This window comes from Myripristis murdjan, chromosome 7, assembly GCF_902150065.1.
Source record: "Myripristis murdjan chromosome 7, fMyrMur1.1, whole genome shotgun sequence".
NCBI classification, from domain to species: Eukaryota; Metazoa; Chordata; class Actinopteri; order Holocentriformes; family Holocentridae; genus Myripristis; species Myripristis murdjan.
The window spans coordinates 19,649,252-19,674,054 of NC_043986.1; the positions used below are offsets into that span (position 1 = coordinate 19,649,252).

Here is a 24,803-nt window from a genome sequence, read left to right on the forward strand (position 1 = left end):
CATCACCTCTGCCCTACTTTCTGCTCAGTCAGGATCGGTCCTTTTGGCTGATGTTTGTCTGTTCTCTCCTGCCCACAATACATCTCATACACTAGACACTGTTAATAGTCAAGCAGGCATTAAAATCGCCTTTTTAATTTAATAGCGTACCACCCAGTGTGTATTGTGTAATGCTGCAGGTGTTTCAGGGCTCATGTCACTGTTTAGCTGAACATGTTTGTGTGTTTTAATGGTTGTGTGCACATACTGACAAAAATGCCGGATTTTGTGTGATATAATTGCACGAAAATGTGTTCAATGTTTGGATGTGTGCGTGTATGTGTGTGTGTGTGTGTGTGTGTCCAAGAGAGAGAAAAAAAAGAGAGAGGGAGAGAGAGAGAGGTAGTAGATGCAGATGGAAGGTTCAAACACTATTTGTTCTGCTTTAGTTCCCCTGGTCAAAGGCCCCTCAGTGCAGCTCACCCAGCCTGGCCTCAGCCTGTGCCCACTGTTTACTGTGACTGTCACCAAGACCATGGTGGCCCAAACAAAGGGGGGTCTGTTCCTATTGTCCTGACCCGGATTGTCAGCCCCTCTCTGGGCACCAACTGAGCCTGGGGCTTGGGGCTGCTGGAGGAGCAGCAGAGGCTTAGACCTGAGAGAGAGAGAGAGAGAAAGAGAGAGAGAGAGAGAGAGAGAGAGAGAGAGAGAGAGAGAGAGAGAGAGAGAGAGAGAGAGAGAGAGAGAATGAGAGAAAGAGAGTGATGTATAGTTATAACTGAAACCAAGAGCCTTTCAAGTCCTCTGTCGGAAACTGCTGTAATGTAAACACCTGCGGCCATTAGCTGATTCTATCTGAGGCACCGGATAGCAGTGTTTATATGTTACAGGCTACTGCTGAAAGGCCATTTAAAAGCAATAGAGTATCTGTTAGAGATACAGAATGAGTGGTGGCATGCTACGTAGGCTTTCAGGCAAACCGCATTGAACTGTCATTGTTAAAAGGGGAGTGGAACTTGTTTTGAAGACATGAGCAACTGCAATAAACGAGCAGGGAGATGAGCACTCTCCTTTGTCCTTCCTCTGTTCTCAGTCATAGCTGAAAATCCATCTGGCAACCTCTCTTGCTACATCAATGAAGTCCAATTTTATTGTCATAAACTCACCTGCCAAACTGTAGCCCTAAAGCATCCCAACTGGTCTCTCTGTGAAGCTAAAAAGGTTTACTGTTCCAAAGTCAAGAGGAGCGCTCTTGCAACATAAAGTGGTCATTACCAGTTGGAAGGGCCATCTGAAATCCCTCTGCCTGTGTCAGGGAGAGCACAGCGCACAAGAGGGTCAGGAGCGTTCCATTAAAGCATGGTGTTTAAGAGGTGCTGGGGCCAGAGGGGCAGATGGAGGGATGAAACAGCTTCCAAACATCTGCACCCCTCCTTTGCAGCCTGCGCTGTCTGTGCACCACTGCCTGTGTCACAAACTTCCTGCTGCAACACCAGGGACAGGAGCACACACACACACACACACACACACACACACACACACGCACACACACTGCACACATACACATTCAGAAATTCACATGAAATGTCAACTGTTTCACAACTATATGTTCCAAGGTGTGCTGCAGAGTGCACATGCAGATCACTGAGTAACTATTGTAGGGACAGTATTGCTACTGCATGTTGCAACGTCTCCCCAGTATTCAATTATTCACCCACACAAAGGCAAAATAATTGCCCTATGATTTGCCTCCTGAGAGGCAAATAATTACCCTGATATGAACAGTCTGTTATTTTCCATAAGCACACTAACACTGAAAGGTCCATTGTCATAGTCTGCACATCTGTCATTACTGAACACACAACCCGTTCAAGTTATGTGGACAGCATTGCACCTGGACAACACAGGGATTATGAATTGTGGGAAGTGCTTTATCATAAACGGAAGTATCATGATACAAATTCTGTCATAATCCGGTTCATATTTGCACATCTAGCCTCAAGCTGTTCTCCAACTGGCGACAAAGGCCAATTTAGCTCTAACTCCAAGAGACACACACTTTCACTATCTCTCTCACACACGCAGGCACGCACAAACTACATCGGCTTCACAATTGCTCTCTCTCTCTCTCTCTCTCTCTCTCTCTCTCTCTCTCTCTCTCTCTCTCTCTCCTGCTCCTCCCAGCGCATAGCGCCTCCTCATAACTTGTTCGTGTCTCTCCAAGCGAAACGCGTCTCCTCACAACCTCCCGACAGCAGTTGTCGGCTGCACTCGCCTGTTGCTGGAGGTTGTGGATGTGGACAGAAGGTCCGCGACAAGAGTCCGCTCAGCTAGCAATAAAAGGGCATTCAAGTTAAATTGATGCTTCATTCGGGAGCACTTCCCTCAACATGAGGGCCCGTCACTGATTTGGGATATTGAACATACCATTTGCTAGCTAAAAGTTCAATATCCACTTCCCAAAGTTTCGGCGAAGAGAATTGGGCGCAATTACGCGCGGCGTTCACCATGGCACCAGTTTGGGATAGACGCGCTCCCGCTTTGCTCTTGGTATGGGGCTACTGCGTCCTGGCCGACACCGTTTTTACGAACTTTACTTTGGACAACGAGGTCCATTCCAGTTTCATCCACCGTCGGCTGAAGAGCCAGGAGCGCAGGGAGATGCAGCGGGAGATCCTCTCAATCCTCGGGCTGCCGCACCGGCCGCGACCCCACCTCCACGGAAAGCACAATGCTGCCCCGATGTTCATGCTGGACCTGTACAATGCCATGTCCATTGAGGGGGACGAGGACAGATACTCCTATCCATACAAGCCCGTATTCACCACCCAGGGGCCCCCGATTGCCAGCCTGCAAGACAACAACTTCTTGAACGATGCAGATATGGTCATGAGCTTTGTCAATTTAGGTAGGATTTGTTCCTCTATCGCCCCTTTATGAAGCAATTTGCTAATGTGAATAAATAATGCAATATAAATATCATAGCAAAACAACCCCCTCTAGGAATATTACAGGAATATTGTGTCAAAGGAGATAAACTCACTGAAGTCACAGTGTCATCCACTGGCAGTCCCATATGAGAGTGAAAATATTTTAAGAATTCCACAAAATTGCCTATATAAAAACAAAACCAACAACATAATTTACAATAAGGCCAATATCACCACCATATTATGGTGTCTTTTGTTAAGAGCACACTGTTTTCACACATTTGTGGCTGGTAGATTCTGTGTTTTTAAGTAATTACTTCCACTTCTTTTACAGCAAATTAAAAATAATAAGATGTAATACCAGTAGTCTTAAGAACCTGTCATGGCTCTTCCAGTCAAAACACATGAATTTGTCAAAGGTGATAAGGAAATTGGTGCAATATCACTGTATCTTGTGAATGTTACTCTGCCTAAAGCAACAGTACATTTGTCTTCACTACACGGCATGCACACGCAGGAGACCAGCTCAATGACCATGTTTACATAAACTGGGTGCTGTTATCCAGCTAATACCCAGGAGTGTCACATTCCTGTGTCCCGCTCTGCTAAACAGCTGTGCAGCAAGCTAATATTCAGGTGCTTGAGCTGTGGATGATGGACCAGGCAGCAGCTAATATGTCAACCATGTGTTATCTGAAGAATGAGTAAGTCAACAACACGATAGGTTCAAAGTGCGCTGGGTCCTCCTCTCACTGCGATCTGGAGGCATCCCCACCTATAGGCACCCAGACCACAAAATAATGGACATCAATAATCAAAAGTAGCTTGGTCAGTGCTTAGTTTCATTGTGTACACAATGTGTTGTTTTCTTTCCAAGCATACTTTCCATCCAAGTTTAAAATGTTGTGCCTTCGATGTTTCAACACCACTTTCCTTATCTAATCTTGTTTTTTTTTCTTATTGAAATCATACAGTCTTCATCTATTTTATGGCTGTCAGCAACTATCAGGGGCTGTAGTGCAAATAGCCTAATCACAACATTAGCACAGGCGGTGTCAGATTTATGGAAAGATAAACACGGCATCGTAATTGAATTTGCACAACGAATTATGCAGTCACAGCAACTGCCCCAGTCGTATTGCAGTGAGGTAGTTGTGTTTTATTTGGGCTGATAAAACATTGCTATAATTTGGCACAACATAGCAGAAGGCTATCAGCTTGGGCCATAATGAATGAATCTCTGAGTTGGCAGATTTAAATGTTAGCAAACACAGTCTAAGTGAAATAGGAGCCCTCTGTTGGGAGCTGGGAGTTTAGGTTCAATCCTGGAAAGATCTTTGTTGGAGTGCCTTGGCAAGAGAGAGGGAGGTGACACTGGTTCCTCCGCTGCACTGTGTAATTACTGTGGGAGCTGCTGCATTGTGACTATTTTTGACAGGCTGTGACACAGATGGATTTGACCACAGAGACTCGCAAAGTGAAGGGCCTCTCTCTTCACTTCGACCAAGGCTGCAGTAAGCTGGCAAGGAACAAGGGAGCGAGTGTGTGAGGGGGTGAGAGGAAAAGAAAGACAAGGGGCAGTTTGGACTTGGTCAATTTCTCTTGCAAGGATGATGCAGAGAGCATTTCAAAACAAACACGGGTCATGTCAGCTAGGGAGAACATTTTGGTTCAGACATATGAAAGGATCAAGGAAAGAAAGACTTTTCTGTGATACTACATGAGGCTTATTGTGGATAAAGCTTCAGCTACATTCCTGTCAAGAATCACTTTCACTCAACCCTCTGTGAGCTGAGGTCTGATGGCTAATGTAATTAGTCAGGCAGTTTTCCCTCTGCCCAGGTTGAGTTTCCCCTCATGGCACTTTGGGTCTGTGTTACCATATATCAAATTATCGGCGACACTCATTTGGATATAAAGTGAGCGTTTGTCTTTGCATTGACAGTGCCATCTGCCACGTGTTGTGTCCGTCAGTAGGGCTCATTGTTGAGGTTCTCCCCCTGAGTATCATGTGATACCATCAAATATGAGACAGGCTTGATTCAATAGAGCAGGTAATATGCTGATTCATTACCCTTCACATGAGAGAGAGAGAGAGAGAGAGAGAGAGAGAGAGAGAGAGAGAGAGAGAGAGAGAGAGAGCATTAACTGTCAACAACACTGAGCATTGCCTTTCAAATTCCATTTGCTCCTTGTTGGCTTCTTTTATCATTCAACCTCTCTTAAATTAGAAACATTTACTATGTTCAAGTTGGTCTTCCTTTCATTGGCTCAATAACCAAATTAATGAAGAAAATTGACTCTGACTGTAGACTGTTGACTGATTCACTGTTTTGGCTCTAAACTACCCATAATTCACTTGAGAGGCATGTGTTTTCTCTGCACAGTGAAAAATAACCCTATTTCAGTGTGCTAATCCACCTTATTATTTATATAGAACAATATTTCAAAGCAAGGAAATGGTTTTAATCAGCTCTGACTGCCTTTTTCAAACACGTGACTGATACAGTTTGTTGTCAGCGTGCGTGAGCGCTGCCGAGTCCAGCGCAGCCTGCCAGGGTGGGTGTGGGCTTTGGGACAGACCCCAGGCCAGGGACGTCCTCTCACTGAGTCACCTCCATTTAAAAGCCCAGCTGTGTAAATGGCTTACAGCATACATTCAGAATGTACACTGCTACACGCAACACGGGTCACCCCAGCCCTGGGTGTGTGCTGGACACGCAATGATAACACGCCAAACAAGTTAACACAACACACACACACATACTCAGTCTCTCCTTCTCCATAGGTGGCACTCTGTTCTGTCAACAGCTAAGGGCAAAAAAAGTTATACTTTAAAGTAAAACTTGCCAACACTTGTAACACTTGTAAAATATTATTTTTAGTATTACAGCTAGCTGCTTGATGTAATTCACTATAAAAACCACTTCTCTCTCCGTGTGTCTCTCCCTCTCTCTCACTTTCTCTCTCTCTCTCTCTCTCTCTCTCTCTCTCTCTCACACACACACACACACACACACACTCCTGTTTTAATAATTTAATATGGTCCCAGTGGTCCCTAGCAGTATTAGCCCTCAGCCACAGTGAATTAAGGCATTTCCCCTTCAACAAACCACAGCTTCTAGGGCTTTGGGCTGCTTGGTAAGCCTGTGCTCAACTGGTGCAGCAAAGCTCCACACTTACACACTTAAATACGGGACACACTACTCATACACGCTACTCATCCCTGCACTTAAACACTCATGATACCCAAATGCAGATGCCCTTTAATACATCTTAAACCACAGGACGGCACAATGACTTGGAAGTCTGCTATTTGCATCCTGCCTGTCTGAAAACAGTAGCAATCACCTGTCTATGTGTGTGTGTGAGTGTATGTGTGTGCATTATGTCGGGTCTGGGGGAGGGGGTGGGGGAGTTGTATAGCCTCTTACAGTAAAATGTTATCATCAGATGTGTTAGTCACAGCTTCCTCCTTTTCTCATGCAATTCTGCAGGGAGTAACGTAACTAAAGGTGAGGAACCCGCGTTCTCTGAGGATGTGTTTTCCTGTGTTTGTTTGAATGGTTGTATATGTGCACATAAACATACGAAACTGCTGTAGTAATCCATTTTCATTAAGCAGTTCCTGGTCAGTGGTTGTCTGGGTGTGTAATAGTTGTGCTGTAAGTCAGCCTCTACGGATAGAGACTCAGTGGGGGGGGTGTTGTAAAATAAAGCCACTCACATGTAAGCAAATATCAGGCCATTGAAAAACTCACGCTGCCAGGGTGCATTTTAATTGTCCAGCGTTCTGCTGCTTTTAATCTGCACCAGATGTATGATACATTAGACTAAATGGAGTTGAACAGGACTAAACAAACAAAGCTCTTAGTCCTCTGGTTACTTTCTCCTGTTGTTGCTGTTTGGGAACAATGGACCCATGACAGATTACGAACACAATCTACCAGAGCTTTATAGTGGAACTATGAGAGATACACAACAGTGCAATAAATTTCCAGTGTGTTAATTCTTCAGTGTATTGCACTGCAGAAACCACAGAGATATGAGATATTGTCATTTCAGATAAACCGAGCTCTAACAACACACATGGTGAACAATCTTCAAATAAAAACAAAATTAAACATGCCGGATCTCCATTAATATTTAACTGGGGATGGAAGTTATGACCAGAGCAGGGTTGTAGTGCAGGCCTGGCGTGGTGAGTGAGTCACTACAACAGCAGGTAATTATGCCCTGTGTTACCATGGCGATGTGACATGGCTCCACCTGGCCCCCTACCATCCACGCCCCTCTGTTCGCTCCCATAGGAGCAGTGCTGTCTGCCAGCGCTTTCAGCTTTATAGTATGTGTTAATAGGAAGATAATGGAGGGCCAGGAGGGGAAGAAATGTCTAATTGGCAAATTTGCTCGGATTTATTAGAGGCTTTGGCTTTCAGACAGCATTGTGTCACCGGCTCATACACTCACCCCTCGCATGCTCGGAAGCACTTGTGTCACGCTCCAGTCACGCTAGAGTCACGTCAGCCCAGCATTTAACTCAATTTTATAGTTGATCTGACAAGCAGGAGAAGCTGAGAGGTCCAAACGGTTCCAGTGCCTCTCCTTTTTTTGTTTTGTTTCATTTTTTTTTTATTTTACTCGTATCTCATGCGGTCCCCAGCCCTACACCAGTTCATTGTCTCCCCACCCTTCCCTCTATCGCTCCTTGCATTCCTCTCCTTAGTGGGCTGCCCGTGGGGCTGAGGTTAATACAGATGTTTCTCTCCGTCTACAGGCCAAAGCAGCTGTGCGGAGAAACTTTATCTCTTCGTAGTCCAGCAAGTCCCCTCCTCCCACGTCCCATCCTCCATCCCATTCCCGCTCCATGTTGCACCCCGTGTCCCCACTGCGTCCCACATGTAGGACCACCTGACACTAACTTTCCCTCCCTCTCTAACCTGCCTGGACCAGCAGTATTGATTATCAGCGTTGACCTCCTAGCTTCAGTAGGTTAGTCAAAAAAACGGCCCCAGTAGTGTTGTGTGGTGTTTAGTCTCCAGCCTCCAGTGCTGGCCCTCACCTCCAGAGGTTTAAACCTCCCATGCACCCAGACATAAAACATTTCAACACTTTCTCAAGTTCTTCTGTGTGTTTTTCCACCCGCACCACACACACCAAGACAGACAGACACACACACACACACACACACACACACACATGCACACATACTCCGACACTTTTGTCCCTCTGTTTATCCATCATTCTCACTGTTTGTCTCCCTCTCCCACTCTGTCCCTGCCTGTCTCACTCACTCTCACTCTTTACTTTCTTTTTCTCTCTCTCCTTCTCCATCTATCCTTCCCCCAACCTCTGCCTGTGTCAGTCTCTCTCTCTCTATATGTGTTTCTCTCTCACACAAACACTCACACACAAACCTTCAGATCAGGAGCTGAAGATTAAAGCACAAGTATGTTGAAGGCCAGTCATTCCTCTGTGTATGCAGCCTGTCCTTGACATTGTTAGTGTTACTCCTTTCTCCCTCCCATTGATTTATGAGATCGCTTCTTAACACACTCCCAGCTGACTAAAAACTCACACATAGGCACATGCATGTGTGTGTGGTCATGGATAGACACACTTTGTTTGCATAGAAGGAATGTTTCTGGAGCTAATTAGTGTCATTGAGTCCGTGTTTTATGGCCTCTGCTGGACAGGGAGTGAACGAAGGCGGAGGAATGTTACACTTGGTGCAGGTAGCCCTGCTGTAGCTTTGCTGTTAGGTAATTTCTCTAAGGCACTTCACATTTTGATGTATTATGTCGAGGGTTTGTGTGCAAATAAATACCACAAATGGAGACAAAGAATCTTCTCTCTGTCAAGGATTTAGGCAGCTTCACGAAAACCACAGTCAGGCAGATCCAACAAAGTCATGGTTTTTCCATTTATCGTCTCTGAGATTCACCTGTTGAACCCAGGAGTCCAGAATGACATCTGGATATACATAGCAGCGTCTCCCCGCTCTTGGCCAGGCTGAGGCACTTGCTGGGAGAGATGATGAAACACGCCGCGGGTGGGACTTGACAATGTGGCGAGTTGTCAAAAGGCCCAGATGTACGGAGCAGCAGGCGTTCTAGCTTTCCTGAAATGATGGACGGAGCTTGTTTGAGCCCAGGAATGCTGGGCTAGTATTAGTTTTTCTAATCATTTCACTGTCTCGCTCTTTTTCTTTATCTCTCTCCCTCTGATCTTGGCTCAGCTGTTGCTGTAAACTGACATAATTTGCCGCTGGGATTGCATGTGTCTGCTACAAGATGCTGATGGATAAAAAGTTGCCTTAATGCCTTAAATTAAGAGAGCTGTAAGATCATACAAAAATGAGGGGGATTAAGGAATGAGTGATTTATTCACCCATTCAGCCACCGCTCTTTCATCTGGGTTATTGCGGCCTTGCCTTATCAGCGAGCGAGACTCCCCTTGCCTTCCATGATGGCGAGTACCAAGCGGGAGAACTGAAAGTCCAGATGTGAGCCAGAGCACAGCAAGAAAGCCTGGGCTCAAAAAGATCCTTTGCTCCTCCAAAACAATCATACAGGAGTCTTGGTTTAATACTGGGAAACTAACGGGGAACTGAAGAGAAGAGAGGGGAGAAACTGAGGAGAAGAGGAAAAAAGAGCATAAAGAGGAGGGAAATGCAAGAAAAAGAGGGGCGAGGTGAGCAGATGAGATTCAGAAAGAGATATGCGTGAGTGCAGAACAAATGGACGCAATGTTGAGGAGAAATATTTGTGGACCTTTTTTTTTTTTTAAATTGAGACCATCTCTTGCTTTATTCCTGCTGCTTGTGGGAACATCATGTGCTTTAGAGCATTTGTGTCAGAACAGCTATGTGTGTGTTTGTGCATAGTAAAACACTATTTTAGAGCCACCTACCCTGCCCAGTCACCAGCTGCTCTGTGTGATGTGTGTTAGTTGTTCAGGCGGAAGATTGCGTTAGCGGAAGCCATAATACTGACCAGATTCCTCAAACAGGCCCAAGCGGCCAAATCAAAGCTTGTAAAAGCCAAGCTACAACTGTATGCAAGTGTTTTTATGATAAGTGATGAAATATTGTGTCTATGGAGCCTAGAATATGAACTTAATGTGGCGGGTTTTAGTTTACTCAGGCAAGGGTGCAGGTGTACGCCTTGTCTTTTCCACTCAACTATTTTCTTTATTTTAAAATGGGCTGTAATTAAACTAAATAAACAACAAGCTGTTAAAACGAGGGTGCCAAGGTGCCCGTCATGTGTGCATAAGATGCCGCCCTGGGGTGTGTGGGGGAGGGTTATAAAAATGTTTACGTAGACACTGGGAAGTCTCACATAGTGTGTGTGTGTGTGTGTGTGTGTGTGTGTGTGTGTGTGTGTGTGTGTGTGCCAATGTGTGTATTGTATGTGAATTTTCCTGAGGTCTATAATAAGAGGCGGCTTGGCTGGTTGAGGAGGGTGTGGTTGCTGTGGCCGCAAAATTAAAGAACATAAAAACAAGGGGATGAGGGGAAGAGTGAGAGGGGAAACTGAATGACTGTGGTTCCATGTCTCTTTGAGTTGTTTTATCCCCCAGCTAAGAGGAAGTGCAGATGGTTTAAGTGGCATTAGCTGACAGATCCCTCACTGCCTGGCAGAGATCTCTCTGCTCTCCTTTACCCCACTCTCTCAACACATTGTAAAATACCACAGAACAATGACCACTGATGCACTGCAGCTTAAGGCTGAGGTTTTTTATTGTCACTGTTGCCTTCCTCTAATATAGAATCTTTCTTGACAGACCACGAAGGGAATATGGTGCAAGTCTACATCCCAATTTCCGAGATGACTCAATTTGTCCTGCAGGATCTTCAGTCATTGTGGCGTGGGCTCTCCATCTTCACATCTTAACACAGCCACTGCCTGGGTGCTCTGTAAAGGGCAGTCTTAGAGGGCCAAGATGGCCTAACCTCAGTCAGACACATTCCTGTGCGTCCCAGGTTGTTACATATCCAGTATAAATCTCTGGTCCAGAGGGGAAACGCACCTCCATAATGCCCAGTGAAGCGTGAGGTGGAACCCAGCACTAAAGTTTATGGGCGCAGAGGGCAGGCCTGTCTGACAGCTGCAGCAAGAGGGAGAGAGAGAGGTCACGAAAACCCATATATAGTTATGGAGCATAGTGTACGGTGCAACTCTGAGAATGCTCACTTGCCTGCATGCAGAGGAACTCAGAAAAGTTTGGCTTGACTGTAAGCTTTATGTGTAAAGACTCCTTCTTCCTGTGGTTACTGTTTCTACATGCACACAGGCAGGAACGCAGGCACAAAGGAATGCTTGCATACACACTTGTTGATGCACACACACACACACACACACACATATTCACGCCCTCCAGTGAGTTAATGATCGTTAAGTGTGAGTAAGTTATAGCATGAAACTCTGTTGACCCTTTCCCGGGGAGCCTGCGCTGTCAGGCCCTACAGCAGTATAAATACATCACACAGGCATGATGTCATCAGTAGTTGCCAGTGGGCAGGATGTTTCCTAACGTGGTAATCACCCTACTGTGGGTAGTCACCCGTTACCCATGAGATCAAACCCTCCTTCCTTTTTATAGGATAAACATCTTGAGCAATCTCCCCCATTCTCTCGCTCCATTTTTCTTCCCCTGTCTCTTTTTAGTTTACGGAAACTATGACCTGCTTGTTCCCAGTGCCATATTGAAAACATTGTCAGAGGGAGACAGAAAGAAAGAAAGACAGAAAGAAAGAAAGGGAGGGAGGGAGAGAGAGAGAATGAGAGATCATTATGGTGCATCAGTCAAATTGCTAGGGCCCTATTCAGCGTTAAAATCCCCTTCACGAACACCCGAGAGGCCCTGACCCTGGTTGGATTGACCTTATGACAAGTTCACAGTGCCCTCGCAAGCTTCTGGCTTTGGGAATCGGTGGTCTAGTTAGAGGGAGTTAATGGGCTCTGCAGGGATGCGGAATGAGGTGGAGATGTTGGTGACACAGTTATCTCAAGGGGAACTGAGGGGTGGAGGCGGGAGGGGTGAAGCTGGAGCCATCGGCTGATAGAAGCGAGAGGGGTGAGTGTAACTAACCCCCCCGTCGACCCAGCGGAAGTGTGCGGGGCAGGACTGAAAGGTGTGAGGGTGCTGAACAGACACTTGGACTAATGTGAGCCGTCAGATCTGTCCGCTGTTGCTCCGGAGCCTGAGGTGCTGGAGAAGTGTCTGAGGTCTACGGGCCTGGTGGGAGAAGGGGAGAGGAGGGAGGAGAGGATGGAAAGAGGGAAGCGAAGGGGAGTGAAGTCAGGTACAAGAAGAGAGGACTGAAAAGGGGAGGCAGCAGAAGGAGAGCAAGAGAAAAAGGAATTAAAGGCATATCCAAGGAGATCTTTACAATATTCAGAAAACCCTATGATAGGCTTTCAAATTATCTAACTTTCAAGAAAAGAGGAAAAAAAGGCGATTCAGTGTAAAAGTATAGGGAGTCATTCAAAAGAAGTAATGATAGGAGATAAGCTCTACTTACTATTGGCCATATCTGGGACAAGATCTGAGTTTTGGACAGTTTTTGGCTTTGATTAGACCCAGACCTGGCGTCTTTGTAGTGGGGAACATGATAAGGAAGCTAAGCCCCGTGGGGAACCATAAAGCAAGGAAGATGGTAACCCAGTCTTCATAGTAACCCTCTGGTTGCCAGGTGCACAGCATGTTTTGTGGATGGAGAAGTCATCATCATCATCCTTGCAGCATCTCTGTTGTGGTGTGCTGCTGTGCACGTGTGTGGGCTGCATGACTCAAATGATGTGGCCTGATATCCCGAACGCCCCACTGTGCAACTGCATCATCAGCAGTATGTATAAAAAGCAGGTCAGACGTCAGACCAAATGATAAAAGCAGTAACTTCTCTGTGTGCGTGTGTGTATTTTTGTGTGTGTTTGCGTGAGTGTGTGTGAGTTGTTGCATCTCTAATTATGGATTAGAGAAACCCATAATGATTGTGTTACCGTACAGTGACGCAGAGGACTGTTCTCTTCGCAGGCAATACTTTGTGATAGTCGTGTGTGTGTGTGTGTGTGTGTGTGTGTGTGTGTGTGAGGGACAGCAACAGATCTGTACCCTGACTGCTCAGAGTGAAGGTCTCACATGGCACGTGAGGGTATGTTTGCCATGTTTGTGGGATGTGTATGCTTGTGACACAGGTGGAGCAATGGCTACTCACTTCCTCCCAAAGGAAGTCATAAATGCACCCGCGTGGCTTTTACTGCTGCTCTTCCCCTCATCTAATGACTGCCATACTGCTATAATGGCTTCAGTTAGAGAAAGAGAGAGAGAGAGTGAGAGAGAGAGAGAGAGAGAGAGAGAGAGAGAGAGAGAGAGAGAGAGAGAGAGAGAGAGAGGTATTCAGAAAGACAGAGGGAGACAAAGGGAGAGTCATGGCTCACACTAAAGCTACACTGTCTGGAGTCTAGGCCGCTCCAATTTTCTCTTCACATGAAGAAAAGGGATGAAATACATGAATTGGAGCATTGGAGATGGAAATGGATGGGAGTGAAACGGTTACTGCGGGGGTTTCACAGAAGCATCCAGCTGTTCTCACATGCTAAGATAAAGGGCTTTTACAGTGGAGGCGCAGTCGGCTGCTCCGGAGGCTAAAAAGCAAGTCTGGCTTTCTCCCCAGAGGGAGTGCACCTGCACCAGGCTGCGGGAGGAGGGAGAGGTGCCTGGCATGGTGGAGGAGTTAGTGGGCCGTGGAGCTCAGGGACAGGCAGCAGGGCATTAAGCTCAGCCTGAACAGAGCCCACATAAAAGCAAATATTTTAAAAAAAAAGCATGAACTCAAATTGTGTCCATATGAGAAATAAGAGAAAATCAGTGACTTGTTTCTTCCTCTTAAGTCAAACCCTCTTGCATGGTGTTGGAACACCTGGCCTCTTGATGATCTATGTGTCAGTCGTAACAGACCAGCGAGGTGAGCAGCAGGTGTAGCAGTGTGAACCCTGCTAATGGCTCCCATGAGCTCCGCACACTTGCGGCAGGAGAATGTATGCATTGTCAACACACTTGGTGTAATGCTGTAAAGGGTGACTTGGTGGGGTGGGGGCATGATGAAAGCCTCCATTGATTGAGCGGCCCACTGTCAGGGACTGGCACAGGTGTGGATGGGGTGGGCTGGTAGCATGAAAGGAGGTTTAAAAGAGGTGTCGATGATGGTCGGTGGGAGGGGCCTTGCTGAGTTGATGCTGTTTAGTATAAATAAAGCTTGTAACAGTTCTACAGTGATCTTGTCTTTTATTGTTTTCAGGGAGAGTCATAGAGCTTTGTAGTCATGTGTGCATGGCTATAGGCGATGGACGACAATGGGAGCCTAAAGTTAAGCCATCTAACAGCCAATGGCGAGCAGAGCTGTCCCTCACTGAAGAGTAATTAGATCCATTCTTTTTACTCTTGCCCTGGCCAATCATCTCACAGTGCTGCCTTTGTATAATGTCCTTCAGCAAGTGAGTTTAATAGGGACATAAATGAAAGGAGATGTAAGGGAGAGAGTCTGGGGGGAATATAACATTGCAGAAGAAAAGAACTTACATGAGAGGAATGGGAAAAATGGTGCCGTGAAAGCCAAGGAAATAAAACAACTTGTGGTGTAGCGTAACATTCTTTAGGTCACTGCACACTTATATCACTGACAGCTGGTACAGAACAAGTACACTGTCATGAGAAATTCTTTTGAATTGGTAATATCTGTGTTTGTGTGTGTGTGTGTGTGTGTGTGTGTGTGTGAGTGACTGTGTGACTGTGTGTGAGTGAGAGGATGCCTTGGCAGAGGTCCTAAGCCTTGGTTTTGCTGCCAAAGCTGCTCAGAGTTCAGAGGCAGTTTGCTCTGATAAAAAGCTGTTGAGTAGCGATAGATGGTCAACGGATGGCTGCTGCTGAAGGCAGAGGGGAGGGGTTTTCGGAGAGGGCTTTCCCTTGTCTCACCTTGCTCTGATTCAACCCAGTCCCAGCTGCATGTGGTTGGGATCTGTCTGCATCTATATGTGTTGAAGGGTGACTGGATCCAGCTTCAGGAAAAGGTCAACTCCTGGATGTCCATGCACTGAATGCCACAGGTCCTGGATAGATGATGTATTGCTGTCATGATTTTTGCAAGCTTGTAAATGAGTTGCAAGTACTAGTATATGTGCATATGTGTTTGTATGCACGCATGCTCAGCTTAAATGTGTGCACGTACATCTACATGGCGTGCCGTGGGGGGTCTGTCTGACAGTTGTTAACGAAAGAGCGAGGCAGAGGGTGAGCCAGGAGATGATGAGAGACAAGGCGCTGACCTCTGGGACGTCCTGCTGGGACATGAGAGAACCAGGGTCAGGGGGGCCACGTCTGGGGGATACAAGGGATCGGGGAGGCTGGGGTGGGGGGAGGAGGGAGGAGAGAGGAGGGGAGGAGACGGGGTACACCAAACATGGAGCCCCAACTCATGAGAACCAGATGAAGGGCAGACTGGATGACTCTGGAGGGCTGGGAGAGGAAGACAGGGAGAGGAAAGGGGCCCATAAAGCTGTCAGAGTAAGCCTGCCTCTCTCTATCATAACTCGGCATGGGCCAGATGCATTGCTCTGTCAAGGACCTTGTATATTGTAGATGGATGTTTCAATCACAAGCCAACATGTGTACTTCATATCTATTGATGTATTCAATCTGGCACTGACCCACACTCTGACAGGGTATGTTAACTCCTCACTAACAACTCAGGTTAAATGGACTGTGTGCGATGAATAGAATACAGAAAATCTGAGAGAAAGACAGTTGTGCTTATATGTGACAATCATATGCTTGTATTTGTGTAAATCAGTCAGTCAGCTGGTATATCACTGAATTAACCTGTTAAAGGAGCAGTTCACCCACTAAGGGCAAGTGGAAAAATATCTTTTTGTTTGTATTTTGGGTGAACTGTTCCTTTAAGTAACTTCTTGCTATCGTTTGATGTCACAGTGCGCTTCTGCATCCCACTTTAGCCATTTTGCATCCCTGCTGTTATGTGGTGTGACTCAGACGTGGGTGCAAAATGCCCATGATCTCAATCTGTCTAATGTTACATTTGCATATGTGGTATTTCTGTTGCAGTGGAACATGATAAGGAGTTTCTACCAGTGCGGCGGCATCATCGAGAGTTCAGATTCGACCTGTCACGGATCCCCGAGGGCGAGGCTGTCACTGCCGCCGAGTTCCGCATTTATAAAGACTTCATCCATGAACGCTATGATAACGAGACCTTCCGTATCAGCGTCTACCAGGTGCTGGAGGAACACTCTGATAGGTTAGTGTGTATATTTTGGTAGCATCTTGTGTTTTTATGTCCATGTTTTCAGTATCGTAAACCAACAGGTTGAATTTTTTCACTTGAGTCTGCCATGCCTCCATTCTGGAAGCTTCTCTAATCAGAGAAGGAGTTTTCTTCACCTTCCCCATGTGGCTAATCTGGGCTGTCCGGAAGGTGTATGTAACTCACACTAGCAAGGGGGCTGTGGAATGGCCCATGTCCTGCTCTCCTCGACCCCTCCTAAAGGTTTCTGTTGTCCACAGGGAACAACACAGTCATTTATCCCTTTGCCAGAAAAGAGCCTGGATACATGAATGAACCAAAGCTCTGTGATACACTATCTACCCAGTCAGAAAATAGGTCGGGATACATGAATGGCACCATGAACAAGGGATTTTAGTCTCAGTTAGAAAAAGACCAGAAAATCCAGAGTCCAGTTCTGAACAATGGGACTGACTTGGATATGCACTATTTCACTCGCTACTTTTCACACAGTTCTTTCTCTCTTTCTCAGCTAACTGTGCTCTAGTTTCTCTCTCTCTCTCTCTCTCTCTCTCTCTCTCTCTCTCTCTCTCTCTCTCTCTCTTTCTCTCTCTCTCTCTCTCTTTCTCTCCCTCTCTCTAGCTTTCTGGCTCTCCCACAAAATTCCTGCCAGTGATGGACTGTTTGTAGTGTATGAAAAGACCAGTCGTTTATAAAGCCATTATTGTCAATTAAGGAAATGAAGTGTTCCCTTGGGCCTCACCATCTGGAGCCCTCCCTCCCTGCCTCCCTCGCTCTCTTTCTTCATCTCTCTTTCTTTCTTTCACTTCATCACCCTCCTTTGACTCCCTCCGTCCACGCCTATACTTTACTTCTCGCTTCAGTCACTCACAATTTTGCACTCTCTCACGCGGTTTCAATCTATCTTTTGTGATTTTGCATCTAATCTTGTTGATGTACAGTCTCTGTGCGTGTGTTTATTTATTTATTTATTTATTTTTGTTGTTGTTTTCAGGGAATCAGATCTATTTCTGCTGGACTCACGAGTGATCTGGGCAGCAGAGGAGGGTTGGCTGGTGTTTGATGTGACAGCCACCAGTAACCACTGGGTCCTGAACCCTGGCAGGAACCTGGGTCTGCAGCTGGCCCTGGAGAGCACAAATGGTGAGTCACAATACCTACCTAGAAATGGATTCCCTACCATTAAGAAAGGTGGCCATATCACCAGTGGTGTGTTCTGCTCTATCACAGTGCAGGACTCTATCATTGTTGTGTTCGTTGTTGTGTTCTCCTAGTCTAGCTATCAATGCTAGACTAGGAGACCACAACAATGTAGAACAGAACAAACATCAGGTGACAGGAAAACATCCAGGGGCCCTAAGCAAGTTTAGAGCTCAATCTTATACTTTCTGCAAGGAAAACAATTCAGTCCTGATTGCCATTTAGGTGGTTAGAAGAAACTTAGGCTGGGCACCTAAGAGTATAACAAGCATGGAAAAGCCTGTAAAGTTCACATCCTTGCAACCATCACATGGCCAGACTCTCAGAATAGAATGCAAGTAAACTATGCTGGATAATGTGGAGTTGATATTCTTGGATGTCTACACCCACGGACTAGAGGGTGTGCAGTATAATGTAACATTCATCCGGCTCCAATGTGGCTGGTCAGGATTTTTGTTTATTTAAGGCAAAAAAAAAAAAAAAAAAAAAAAAAAAAGATCAGTTAATTCTTTCATTCTGTACTACCGGACAGATAACTCAAATCCGGGCTTTTCATCATTCATCATCATCCGTCATACCCTCAGCATCATTAGCAGGCATGCGGAAAATACAGTAGTTTATCACAGGGATAACAGGCTGGGATGTTCGTCACTGAAAAAAAAAAACAAAACAAAACAAAAAAAAACTATCAACAAACAGATAGTAATGCTATCTCTCACAGGATGGCAGGACGTTACATGTTGGCGAGGTAAACAGACACCATCTCACTTTCATGTTAGTGTACTGTACGTGTGAGTATGTGTGTTTGTGTGTATGTGTGTGTGAAGGCAGATGGAGGGTTATGGATGAACATGTACAGACAGGCATACGGGACATCCCGTCGCCAGCGGCGACCAGTCGTCTTGATTTACCACCACACTATGATCACACACACAACCCTCTGTGTGAGCACAAGATACACACCACTTTAGTGCATGTGCATATTCGTGCACAAACTCACTCACAGACACACACACACACCCATACAGACACACACAGACTCACAAACACAAGTAGAGATGGTTCCACTTTGATGTTCAGTGCTACATTTGTTCCTCGGGATTTCAGATGTTGAGAGTGAATGAGAGAAAGGGAAAGGAATTCACAAGGGAAAATGCTATTTGTAAAACTGAGTACACCATTACAGACACAAGAAGTGGTTTGGTTAGGAAGGAGTGGACCACACACACACACCTGTAAACACAGACACACCACATAAGCACACATGGATACAAATTTATTTGTGCTCAACGGCATCCCCTTTCCCCATATACATGGACATATGTAAATACAAATTGTGTGATTCTCTTCTCGCACAGGCCACCACCTATTGCATTATATTATGGTGCTCTCTGTCTCCCCCTTCAGGAGAGAGTGTCAACCCACGTGTGGCTGGGCTGATCGGTCGGAGTGGGCCCCAGAATAAACAGCCCTTCATGGTGGCCTTCTTCAAAGCTACTGAGGTGCACCTGCGTAGCATCCGCTCAGCACAAGGAGGCACCAAACGTAACTCCAACCGGTCAAAAGGGGCGAAGGGCCAGGAAGCACTCCGAGTGGCCAACATTGCAGGTAAATGCTGAGGCTTCAGTGTGTGAGTGGATATATGTGTGAGTATTTGTTAATATACAGACAGAGCAGATTTATGCTGGTATGTTGGGCAGACTCCTGGTTTGATCTGGCAGTTGTTGACTCCAAAAGGAATCCATGGAATCAGACACAGATGACTGGAACCTCTTTATCCATATGAGATTTCTTTCGGTTTCTGTGGTATAACGGCCAACACATAATGTACATGTGGACACACAGGCACGTGCATACACTGTACACACACATACATGTAACTACACACATGCCTCAGAAATACATTACTTCTTCCAGAAACAACAACAGAATGCCTTTGGAATAAATATGACAGAGGGGCTTTGCATAACAAAGCATGCAGTGCATACTCGGGGCCTTTGGTTTGAAGGTGCGAGAGCGCCGTGTTTATATGAAGCGCTGAAACATTAGACTGTAATGCCTGAGCTTCAAATATCCCTCTGCTGTCTTTGTTTATTTACACAAGCATTACAGAGCGATCAGGGCCAAGATCCCTGCATGGAAGCAAGGCAGGGCAGGCTTTTATGGCAGAACACATCTGCAGTGTGCTGTGGGGCAAGCCGGGCCACAACACATGGGCCAAATGGGCCTGTTTGGAACTTTGGATAGTGGTCTTTAAAGGGATGATGAGAACCAGTTGCTCAAGATCATTCCCAGTCTGAACCACTCGCAGCAACTAATGTACCACAGAGTCCCAGGGGGCAGAGGGGTCACTGGCAGAAGACAGACAGAGAGCGTTGTGTTCCTCATTAGCATATGGGGGCTTTATCCCTCCATAACATGTGAGGTGGAATAGGAATGGTCAAATGTGAGCAAATAACAAGGAGACAGAGAGAATGAATAAAAATGTTATAAAAGCATGGCGAAGTGAGCCTGCTCTGTGTGCACATCTGTTTTGGCCAGTGGAAAGTCAAAGCCCTGCAGAGAATGACCTCTAAACAGTGTGGGCCTTTCATTTAAAACAATTACCAACCTTCTGCTGTATCTGGAGGTGATTTCCTTCAGCCATTGTTGAAATGTTGATGTTTTATCTGACAAGGCTGTAGTTTAGCTCTGTTTAGGTCTGTTCTGTGTCATCGCTGTCTAATTGGGGTGTTACTAAATAGGCACTCTTGTGCTGGATGGGATAATAGCTCATGTAATGATGTATAATCTCTCTTCTCCCTCTGTGTCTCTCTTAGAGAACAGCAGTGCTGATCAGAAGCAGGCATGTAAGAAACATGAGCTCTACGTCAGTTTCAGAGACCTGGGGTGGCAGGTACGGAAAGCACCCCACACATTCCTCTCCCTGCTCTTTTATCCTTGCTCACTCTCCCTTTCCTACCCTGCTAAACACCATATCTGAGACTCTCCCCACTGTTCTACAAGCAGTTCTCCCTGCTCCTCATTACTGTGTTTCTAACTACCCTCCATTCCTAATTTTCCGCATTAACTTTCCCTCTGTCTGCCATCCCACTCTCAGGATTGGATCATTGCTCCAGAGGGATACGCAGCATACTATTGTGAGGGAGAGTGTGCCTTCCCGCTGAACTCCTATATGAATGCCACAAACCATGCCATCGTCCAAACCCTTGTGAGTAACCATGGAAAACAGGGAACATAAACTCAGAAGTCTAATCATCCCTTTAACTGTCAAGACAATGTAGCTTATATCGCATCTGCACGACTGAAAAATTCAAAACAGTTTCAGGTTGAAGTTTATACTTGAGTGCTGTCGTCAGGAGTTTGTCAGTGGTGTTTTGAAGCATGAATGCTTTAAGCTATTATATGGCCGATATTGTCAAGCCATGTAATGAGCACTTTTGTAGCAGTCATGACCTACCATATTTGCTCACAATGCTTTTTCCCCACTTTTTTGGCCACATTTTTTGGTCATTTGCCAGTATCCTCATGATACTAAAGGAACAGTTCATCCAGACTACAACAGATATTTTCCCACTTATCCCAAGTGCAATATATCCGTCCAGATAGTTAAGTTTCCATATACAGTACAGGCCAAAAGTTTGGACACACCTTCTCATTCAATGCGTTTTCTTTATTTTCATGACTATTTACATTGTAGATTCTAACTGAAGGAATCAAAACTATGAATGAACACATGTGGAGTTATGTACTTAACTAAAAAAGGTGAAATAACTGAAAACATGTTTTATATTCTAGTTTCTTCAAAATAGCCACCCTTTGCTCTGATTACTGCTTTGCACACTCTTGGCATTCTCTCGATGAGCTTCAAGAGGTAGTCACCTGAAATAGTTTTCCAACAGTCTTGAAGGAGTTCCCAGAGGTGTTTAGCACTTGTTGGCCCCTTTGCCTTCACTCTGCGGTCCAGCTCACCCCAAACCATCTCGATTGGGTTCAGGTCCGGTGACTGTGGAGGCCAGGTCATCTGGTGTAGCACTCCATCACTCTCCTTCTTGGTCAAATAGCCCTTACACAGCCTGGAGGTGTGTTTGGGGTCATTGTCCTGTTGAAAAATAAATGATGGTCCAACTAAACGCAAACTGGATGGGATGGCATGTCGCTGCAGGATGCTGTGGTAGCCATACTGGTTCAGTGTGCCTTCAATTTTGAATAAATCCCCAACAGTGTCACCAGCAAAACACCCCCACACCATCACACCTCCTCCTCCATGCTTCACAGTGGGAACCAGGCATGTGGAATCCATCCATTCACCTTTTCTGCGTCTCACAAAGACACGGCGGTTGGAACCAAAGATCTCAAATTTGGACTCATCAGACCAAAGCACAGATTTCCACTGGTCTAATGTCCATTCCTTGTGTTTCTTGGCCCAAACAAATCTCTTCTGCTTGTTGCCTCTCCTTAGCAGTGGTTTCCTAGCAGCTATTTGACCATGAAGGCCTGATTGGCGCAGTCTCCTCTTAACAGTTGTTCTAGAGATGGGTCTGCTGCTAGAACTCTGTGTGGCATTTATCTGCTCTCTGATCTGAGCTGCTGTTAACTTGCGATTTCTGAGGCTGGTGACTCGGATGAACTTGTCCTCAGAAGCAGAGGTGACTCTTGGTCTTCCTTTCCTGGGTCGGTCCTCATGTGTGCCAGTTTCGTTGTAGCGCTTGATGGTTTTTGCGACTCCACTTGGGGATACATTTAAAGTTTTTGCAATTTTCCGGCCTGACTGACCTTCATTTCTTAAAGTAATGATGGCCACTCGTTTTTCTTTAGTTAGCTGATTGGTTCTTGCCATAATATGAATTTTAACAGTTGTCCAATAGGGCTGCCGGCTGTGTAGTAACCTGACTTCTGCACAACACAACTGATGGTCCCAACCCCATTGATAAAGCAAGAAATTCCACTAATTAACCCTGATAAGGCACACCTGTGAAGTGAAAACCATTTCAGGTGACTACCTCTTGAAGCTCATCGAGAGAATGCCAAGAGTGTGCAAAGCAGTAATCAGAGCAAAGGGTGGCTATTTTGAAGAAACTAGAATATAAAACATGTTTTCAGTTATTTCACCTTTTTTAGTTAAGTACATAACTCCACATGTGTTCATTCATAGTTTTGATTCCTTCAGTTAGAATCTACAATGTAAATAGTCATGAAAATAAAGAAAACGCATTGAATGAGAAGGTGTGTCCAAACTTTTGGCCTGTACTGTAGGTAAGATTTCTCTTTCTGTGTGACTTGATGAAGTTGCTGCAACTCTCCCTGTCTCACTTTACCCCAGTACAACAGGGCTAGATGGGCATGCCTTTGTGGAGCTCAAACCTTCAAAACTGTATATGTGAAAAACACAACAGCAATGGGTCTTTCCAAAAACAGCTAAATGGATAATCCATAACCCTTGTGGGTAAAGAATTTCTTTGGGCACCATTTCCTGCCAAAGAACACCGGCAAACTGTATCTATCTGCCTCTAATTTGTACTCCTTCGGGGGTGGATAAATACAGTTTGCCAGTGTGCTTGGGCAGGAAATAGTTCCCAACTAAATTCTTCACCCCACAGGTGTTGTGTATAATGCCAGGTGTTCCTATCATTATTTTTGAAAAGATGGCTTGAGCTCCATAAAGGAATACCCATCCATCCCTGATGTGTTGGGGTGAAGGGAGACAGGGAGGGTTGCAACAGACCTGAAACCTCAGCATATCACACAGAAAGGTATGGATATCTTTTAGGTTTAATCTTCAATCTTATTTCTTTGTTTGTTTTTTGGGTGAACTGTTCTTTTAACCATCTGACTCCCCCCTTCTCTCCTCTGCTATGCAGGTTCATTTCATTAACCCAGAAACAGTCCCCAAGCCATGTTGTGCCCCCACGCAGCTCCACGCCATCTCAGTGCTCTACTTTGACGACAGCTCCAACGTGATCCTCAAGAAGTACCGCAACATGGTGGTCAGAGCTTGCGGCTGCCACTAGACTGCATCTCCACACGGACACAAACACATGGACATACACACACAAGTAAAGAGGGCTTCTCTTCAATGTCAGACACTATTTTGGGGCTTGGCATTTTAAACATTGAGAGTGGATGAGAAAACACACACAATCACACACACACACACACATTTTGTACAATGCAAATGCAATGCATTTTGAGAGCCCATTTCAAGTCAGTTTAATGGGTGGAGAAAGCTCTCACTTACAAGGTTCTCTTGAAATAAACACGATGTCCCAGAATGCTGTGTGGCTGAACAGGAATTTCAGACAATCAATTTTAGATTCCTCTCCACAAGGGTGCACACACATGCACAAACTTACAAACAAACACATGCGCACACGCACACACACACACATGCACGCACACACACACATCTGTGCTTTCTACTGTGTATATGAAACATTTAAAGCAGTGATTGTACTGTATATTCATACACAGTCAACAATCTTTTGTTTATTTCAATATTTTTTTTATGTAGTTAATGTGATTTTCTTACTGTATATTTTATTATCTATATTTTTATGACTGAGAGACCTGGATGAAGGTTCTGAATCTATGAACTCTTCTATGTACAATACTGTGTAAATATTATTATTATTATTTTTTTTTTCAAACAAAAGCGAGAAGTGTATTTATTTCCTGGGAATGTCAAAGTTGGGTTTTGTCTTTCTCCTGTATGTAATGCTGCCCGTGTTATATCGCCTTTCACATAATGGTACTGTTCATCACAGACTGAGGAAATGAAAGCAAAGCTGGCAGAACATTATTTTCACATGAACATTAAACTCAAATCATCCACCTCACTCTCTCTCCCTCCCGCTATATTCTCTCTGTCTATATGTCTAGGATTGTCGTGCAGTAAAGCTTCACAGTGGGGGTGTTAAATCTATCATCCGAGTACAAAGAGCAATACGACTTCCATCTCTTAGCCAGAAGCATGCAGTGCTGTTTTAGTTATACCATTAAAGAATTTATCGCCATGTAGCATACAGACTCGCGATGAAAATAAGACATTTGAGGTTGTTAACTAAACAGATGCAATTTATGACAAGCAGCTTTAAGAAATTTAACTGGATTGTCAGAGTGTGTGTGTGTGTGTGTGTGTGTGTGTGAGAGAGAGAGAGAGAGAGAGAGAGATTTGTACCAAGCTTCACTTGCTCTGTGTGCTAGAGTTTTTCAGGTTTATATTCCTCTGCTGTAATACAGTCTGTCTTATTTAAAAGGTCTATTTATTGAGAGCTGGCACAGTTGTACAGCGTGCCCCAACAATGTCACCACTCAGAAACATGTTTTATTGCTGAACTGGTAAAACAATAAACTTGGAGAAAAGCAACAAA

General features: G+C 45.2%; 1 protein-coding gene across 1 annotated transcript; it reads left to right on the forward strand.

Moving 5' to 3' along the window:
- The first annotated feature begins 2,237 nt into the window (after window positions 1-2,237).
- On the forward strand, window positions 2,238-24,799 carry bmp7b (bone morphogenetic protein 7b). The gene is made up of 7 exons (XM_030056537.1): window positions 2,238-2,887; window positions 16,035-16,227; window positions 17,228-17,376; window positions 18,841-19,041; window positions 20,253-20,329; window positions 20,534-20,644; window positions 23,295-24,799. Exons 1-7 carry the CDS (start codon window positions 2,488-2,490, stop codon window positions 23,442-23,444), a joined length of 1,281 nt encoding a protein of 426 aa, XP_029912397.1. The 5' UTR covers window positions 2,238-2,487; the 3' UTR covers window positions 23,445-24,799.
- The last annotated feature ends 4 nt before the right edge of the window (window positions 24,800-24,803 follow it).